At 48.5% G+C, this 7,094-nt stretch overlaps 1 protein-coding gene across 3 annotated transcripts in view; it reads left to right on the forward strand.

Moving 5' to 3' along the window:
* The first annotated feature begins 903 nt into the window (after positions 1-903).
* ocrl (OCRL inositol polyphosphate-5-phosphatase) overlaps positions 904-7,094 on the forward strand; it is a 16,881-nt gene continuing 10,690 nt past the window's right edge. For 2 of the 3 annotated variants that reach the window (XM_084459642.1, XM_084459644.1), the window contains exons 1-9: positions 904-1,010; positions 3,191-3,379; positions 3,492-3,747; positions 4,526-4,684; positions 4,868-4,969; positions 5,197-5,311; positions 6,038-6,154; positions 6,309-6,490; positions 7,017-7,094. The exon at positions 7,017-7,094 is cut by the window's right edge and continues 34 nt beyond it. In XM_084459642.1, coding sequence (XP_084315768.1) covers positions 3,220-3,379; positions 3,492-3,747; positions 4,526-4,684; positions 4,868-4,969; positions 5,197-5,311; positions 6,038-6,154; positions 6,309-6,490; positions 7,017-7,094 — 1,169 coding nt within the window. In that variant the 5' untranslated portion in view covers positions 904-1,010; positions 3,191-3,219. The remainder of the gene's footprint in view (positions 1,011-3,190; positions 3,380-3,491; positions 3,748-4,525; positions 4,685-4,867; positions 4,970-5,196; positions 5,312-6,037; positions 6,155-6,308; positions 6,491-7,016) is intronic. The other variant, XM_084459643.1, reaches the window with a different exon arrangement.

The raw sequence follows: 7,094 nt of genomic DNA on the forward strand, positions 1-7,094 counted from the left end.
TAGTCAAAGGTAAGTTCCAATAGGACTCCTTCTGCTCTCCAAGGTTACTAATGCCTGGGAAATGTGAATTGACCTCTTAGAGACCAGGCTGCTTCCACGTGGTTGTATAAGGGTGCTATGGGCCTCGTTGTGATTCCAGTCACCATAGACATTAGTCTAGAGCCCTCGTCTCCTAAGCCTGTGGGCATTTTACTTCACATTCCTTCTCTCCCATCCATGGCAGCAGTGGTATTTACTCAAGGATATTGTGGGTCGCTAAAAGCTAAAAGTACTTTCACTTTTACCAACACAATATCAGCAGCCAATGACAGTTAGCTACAGTATATGGAACTCGCGGTCAAAATATGTTGACACCCACTAGGAGCAGACCTTTGAACGGCAAATTGAGTTTCCTGTTCTTCTGTACCTTGTTGTTTCAGAGGCTGAGGAAGCTCTACTCATCGACATACCAGTTGATGGTAAGTTGTCTTTCATATTTCTCCTGCTTTAGTTTCTTAATAAGAATTGTTCTGCCTTCTGCCTCAATATGAATTGTTTCTGGTATGGTTGTAATAATAAATAAATGATAATTATAGCAGGATAATAACAAATGTATACACACAACATTGCTGTTTGACCAAGTTGTGGTTTTCAAATTAAGGGGAGAAAAAAAAGAAAATACATCTTGAATCCAACCAGCTAGACTCCAAAAAATTAATTCGCACTGGATAGACAAATGTTTGCAAATGCGACCCATTTAGTCACTCTCTGGAGCTCTGGGAGAGACGCTTATGTCTGCATGGTCTGTGGAATGGGATTTAATGATGTCTTTTCTGTGTGTGTGTGTGTGTGTGTGTGTGTGTTTGCGTGCGTGTGTGTGTGTGTGCGTGCGTGCGTGCGTTGGTTCCCTCTCCCAGCCTGCGTGCGGATACGAGTGTGGGGGGAGAGGGCCCCCGAGCTGCTGCTGGAGCTGCAGGACGATGAGCGAAGCCACGCGTTCTTCTCCCAGGTGAAGAGGGCCAAGCAGCAAGGTGAGGCTCTGCCCGGCCGCTCCTCCCCGCTCCCCCCCCCGGGGCATTCATTATTCAGCGACTCATCCAACATTCATTCACCCAGACTGCCTTACACTGCTTGCCGATGTCCTTTTGTCCTCTCTCACCCATGCACCCTGTCTGGTGAGATTTCCCAATCACCTATGAGGTCAAGTGCACCTGTGAAGGTGACCGCCACACCTTAACAACCAGAGTATGTACCCACAGACCTCTGGCGCTGTGCTTTGACTGTTAGCTAGGTTAGCCTATAGTCTCCTGTCGTTCTGTGGTATTGAAATAGATGCGATGGTTGATGAGCCCCTCAATTCATTGAACACGGTTATGATATGGATTTCTATGGTGTTCAGTCCATGTGACCACGTTATCTGTTGTGGTTGAGGCTAAAATATTGAGTGGGTCATCATGTTGTAACAAGTGTGTTTCGTAGCTCGTTAAGCTAAAGATGATACAAATAACCTCTTTGTCTTTTGTCGGGTAGCTCTATAGTTGGCTCATAATGTTCACTCTCTAGGCGCAATCCTTGAACGACGAAACCGAGAAAAGATGTGTTTCAAACATGGCTCCTGAGCCGCCCTAAGACCTGCAACGGTCGCGGAGCAGAAGGACCTGTCATTCTGGCGGTTCGTTGGTTAATGATTGAGAAAGCGTGTAGCAATGAGCTCACGGTTCATTTGAAATATAACAACACCGCCCCTCACAGTACGTCACGCCTGTTCCTGCTCGTCCGCTCCCGCCCCTCCACGCTCTCCCCCGGCAGATACGTCTGTCTGGGTGTCACCCGGGCCGTTATCTGTGCTGGTGTTTGCTTTGGGAAAGGTCGGTCAATAGAAACGGGATGCGGAGATGCGTAGGGAACGGCTGGGATCGTTGAAGGGACTAGGCAGCGCCATCATTTACTGTGTTGCTTCTTAGACCAGCTACAAACAACGGTGTGCTACTTGATTTCAAGGGTCAATGTTTGCTAATGTCTCGTAATTGTTTTAGGGTCACAGCAAAGCCGCGCCCCTGTTTTTCTCGTGACTGTCCGCTCCCGCGCCACGCTTTTGACATATGAATGATTTTACAGAAAACTGAAACGATACTTGTTTGTTATTTGTTTTAAAACAATGAATGAAACAATTTACTAAACGAAAAGGCCCGTTATTAAAGGATTGAAATGTTTTATTAGAACGAAATAGCCTGTATGATGTGTGTCGTGGTGGTCACACTGACACACTGACTGATTTTGTAATTCCATTTTCCCTGTAAATACATAATTTAAAAACAACAGATGTCTATGCATGCCCATGCATTAGATAGGCTATTTCCGAATAACCTTGGTGTCTCTTGTGTCGGCAAATATCAGCATATAGCCTACTTGGAGTGACTCACAGCAATAGCCTACCATAAATTTCAACAAATCAGGGGCTTTCACAGATATCAAATATCTAATATTATCTAATATTATTATTTAATAAGTAAAACAGAATTATAATTAGTTCGATTTTTTTGCCTTTGGCAAAGGAAGTCAATTTCCAGCGTCTGTTTATGAAAACAACGGTTTTGCAGAAATAACCACCAAGGGAATTGCTGGGTTCGTTCTAATAACTTTTGAGAAGTGCACAGATCATCAGAATATAACCTACATGGAGCAGAAAATTGGCATTCTCTTTATTCCTTCAAATATTCTCGACTCTTACAATAGGAAACAAAGTGAGTTATACGAAGGCACATTGTGTTATTAGAGTCAATGTAGTTTTTCAGCATGAGGTAGGATACTCAATGCTGCAGGTTGAAGGAATAAGTAATAATTATAATAATATATAATTGGATAATAATAATACAATTTACAGGACTATCCAACGTTCATTTGATATGAACTCAAGGCTGGAATTTGGATTGGATTAATGCATCTCTGTACTGTAAACTGTGAAAGGAATTCGGCTATTTCAATGTCATTAACACACATTTGAAGTAGTATTTACAGGATTATATGACTGATTATGAGCTATCCAATATATCCAACGTGCCAAGCAATCGAAATTGAATTGCAACAATAGCCTGGCGGGGCTCTGGAAAGGGCGCGGCTTTGGGGGGGGAGACCCTCGCCGTTCAGTGTGCCGATTGAGCTTTTGTTTTGGTTTCCGTTCTGACAAAAGGTTGTCGGATTTCATTTTCAGTCGAGTCCAAGGTCAAGTTACCCCGAGCGATGGAGCCCGTGCCGGCTCCCCGCAAGGCCTCGGCCCCCGTCCCCCCCCAGCGAGGGCAGCACAAGACTGGCAACTCCCTGGCAACCAACCCCCCCAAACCTCCCAGCACGCTGCCTCCCAAGCTCAACAGCAACGCTTCACTCAACCACTCGGGCGCAGGTACGCAGTCATCTGTGCCGCCCAGAGTTATAGCACGCATGGCGGTTAGCAGAACGGCCCAGTGGATCATTAGCAGGTTCTTCCTGTGTGAAAATCCCTTTGTGTTTCTCAGCAGACAGGGCCGACCCGGCTCTCTCCCTGGCCACGGACTTCGGCTTCGAGGACAGCTTCCACAACTCTCTCAAGGTGGAGGAGAAGAAGAACCAGCAGAATCGCATCGTGGCCCCCAGGGAGCCTCCCCCCGTTCCTCCCCTCCCTCCCCGCAAAGCCGCCTTCACCCCCTCCAACCCCCCCCCGCCCGTCCCCAAAGACAGGGTCTCCTCCTCGCAGGGCAAAGACAGCTCCTTCATCACGCCTTCCAGACCGGAGTAAGTGTCCACAACCGTAGGACTGCGCCGTAGTACGCTTATCCAGTAGGACTGCGCCGTAGTACGCTTATCCAGTAGGACTGCGCCGTAGTACGCTTATCCAGTAGGACTGCGCCGTAGAACGCTTATCCAGTAGGACTGCACCGTAGTACGCTTATCCAGTAGGACTGCGCCGTAGTACGCTTATCCAGTAGGACTGCGCCGTAGTACGCTTATCCAGTAGGACTGCGCCGTAGTACGCTTATCCAGTAGGACTGCGCCGTAGTACGCTTATCCTAACGATGATCTCTGTGAATGAATTTCAAGTCTCAACAAAGTGTTCTGTTTTCCTACTTGACTGTTGTTCTAAATTTGTAGTTCGTTCTCATAGATCAGTCTGTTAAAACTACAAATTCTTCCCTGTGTGACATCACTTCCCTGTCCTCTTCATCCTGAAACTATGTCACTTCCTTTTTCACTATATAACCTATCGACCTCGTCCACATCTGACTCACTCTGCCTGGATTCACTTCCTGTGCTAGAGTCTGACTCTGCAGAATCGTAACAGAATAAAACTATTGCCTTTGTTTAAAACCAGCTTGACCGACCACTCGCGTGCTCTTATTTTTAAACCAAGTATAAAAATACTTTAACATCTCCCCCACGCTCATCCGCTAGAACATCTCTTCACCGCACTTATCTTGTCCTCCTATCCGTCCGTCTAAGTGCGCGGTCTGAGCAGACCCATGTTGACGTGCAGTAGAAGCGCGGTCCCTGACGCTGTCCGTTGTCCATTCAGCCTGAGGCCGGGCGACAGGCCGTCATCGTGGAGCGACAGCCCCACCACGCAGAGCATGAGGCAGGCCATGTTCTCCAGCCCGGCCAGCCAGCGAGAGTACCTCATTAAGCACTACCTGAGCAAGAAGGAGAAGGAGTACGTGGACATCCACGAGTTCAGGTGAGCACCGGTGGAAGAAAGTGCCTCCATTTTGGATCTTTATTTTCTTCCTGCAGGCCGTAGTCCCGTCAATGTTCCGGTTACTAGAATCAGAGAAACGGTTCTTTTTGAACGGCTTTCGTATTCTGGCTATGCTCCGCCATCTTGCGCGTTCATACCTTTGCGCTGTGTTCTGTGTTCCAGGTTCTTTACAGGAACGTGGAACGTGAACGGCCAGGCCCCAGACAGTAGTCTAGAGCCCTGGCTGTGTTGTGACCCGGAGCCGCCCGATGTTTACGCTCTGGGGTCAGTTTGGTCTCTCTTTCTCCAAATGAAACCTGTGTCGTGCTCTTTCTACCCTTGATGGTTATTGAAGGTCTACTCTTTTTCATGCACTGTAACCAAACCTCTAACCAAAACCAAAAACTCTTTGTGCTGTTTTTAGGCAGTGTACACACACACACACACACACACACGCACACACACACACACACACCGTACTAACTAGTGTGTGATGTCATGTGGCCCTGTAGTTTTCAGGAGCTCGACCTCAGCACAGAGGCCTTCTTCTACCTGGACTCTTCCAAGGAGCAGCTGTGGGTGGAGGCTGTGGAGAGAAGTCTGCACCGCAAAGCCAAATACAAGAAGGTGAGAGAGGAGAGAGAGAGAGAGGGGGGGAGGGAGGGAGGGAGGGTGAGAGAGAGAGAGAGGGTGAGAGAGAGAGACAGAGAGAGATACAGACAGAGAGAGAGAGACAGACAGACAGACAGAGACAGAGAAAGAGAGAGACAGAGAGAGATACAGACAGAGACAGAGGGAGAGAGACAGACGGAGAGAGACAGAGAGAGATACAGACAGACAGAGAGAGAGAGACAGACGGAGAGACAGATACAGACAGAGAGAGAGAGAAAGAGAGAGACAGACAGAGACAGATACAGACAGAGAGAGAGAGAGAGAGAGAGAGAGAGACAGACGGAGAGAGACAAAGATACAAACAGAGACCGAGACGGAGAGAAAGAGAGAGACAGACAGAAACAGAGAGAGAGACAGAGAGAGAGACAGAGAGAGAGACAGAGAGAGAGACAGAGAGAGAGAGACAGAGAGAGAGACAGAGAGAGAGAGAAAGAGAGAGAGAGAGAGAGAGACAGAGAGAGAGAGAAAGAGAGAGACAGATACAGACAGAGAGCTCAGCTCCCCTTAGGGGTCTAAAAATGATCTTGACCAAATTCTCAGGCAGCGTTAATGTCCCCAATATCCTGATACCAGCATCTTCCAACACACACAGGCATAGAGGCTCGTAGTAGAACATGACTCAGAAGGACTGGGATGTGGATAAGAAGCCTTTCAGAGGGACCGGATGTCTTGTGTTCGCAGGTCCGGATCATCCGACTAGTGGGCATGATGCTGGTGGTGTTCGTCAACAAGGTGCACAAGAATCACATCAAGGAGGTGGCGGCGGAGCACGTGGGAACTGGCATCATGGGAAAAATGGTACGAACCCAAAAGAGGAGGGTATCTTCCCTCTTCGCTTTGAGATTCATTATCATCCGGTCGCCATTTGCATTGAACATTGTCATGGCAGATGTATTGTGAAGGACTGTCATTTCAATGCCACCGTCATGGACCGCTGCTCACGTCCTCGCAGGGGAACAAAGGCGGCGTGGCGGTGAGGTTCGTGTTCCACAACACCAGCTTCTGCTTCGTCAACTCCCACCTGGCGGCGCACGTGGAGGACTTTGAGCGCCGTAACCAGGACTACAAGGACATCTGCGCCCGCATGAGCTTCCACCTGCCGGACTATCCTCCTCTCAACATCGTCAAGCACGAGTCAGTCCCTCCCTCTCACAGCCCCCCCCCCACGCACCCTTCAGGAAGTCTCTCTCTCTCTCTCTCTCTCTCTCTCTCTGTCTCTCTCTCTGTTTCTGTCTGTCTCTCTCTTTCTCTGTTTCTGTCTGTCTCTCTCTTTCTCTCTCTCTCTGTCTGTTTGTATCTCTGTCTCTCTCCGTCTGTCTCTCTCCGTCTGTCTCTGTCTGTCTCTCTCTGTCTCTGTCTATCTGTTTGTATCTCTTGTCTCCGTCTGTCTCTCTCTCTTTTCCTGTCTCTCTCTGTCTGTATCTCTCTCTGTCTCTGTCTCTCTCTCTCTCTGTCTGTCTGTCTGTCTCTGTCTCTGTCTCTCTCTCTCTCTCTCTCTCTCTCTCTCTCTCTCTCTCTGTCTCTCTCTCTCTCTCTCTCTCTCTCTCTCTCTCTCTCTCTCTCTCTGTCTCCCCATCTCAGTGATAGTAAACCCCACTACTGAAGCCTGCTGATCATAATAAATCCCTGATCCCTCGTGTTCCTGGGTCCTGTGTTCCAGTGTAGTGATCTGGCTGGGAGACCTGAACTACCGCCTGTTTGTGTACGACGCCGCCGAGGTGAAGCGCCTCATCACCCA

Source organism: Borostomias antarcticus (assembly GCF_949987555.1).
Source record: "Borostomias antarcticus genome assembly, chromosome: 28".
In the NCBI taxonomy this organism is placed as follows: Eukaryota; Metazoa; Chordata; class Actinopteri; order Stomiiformes; family Stomiidae; genus Borostomias; species Borostomias antarcticus.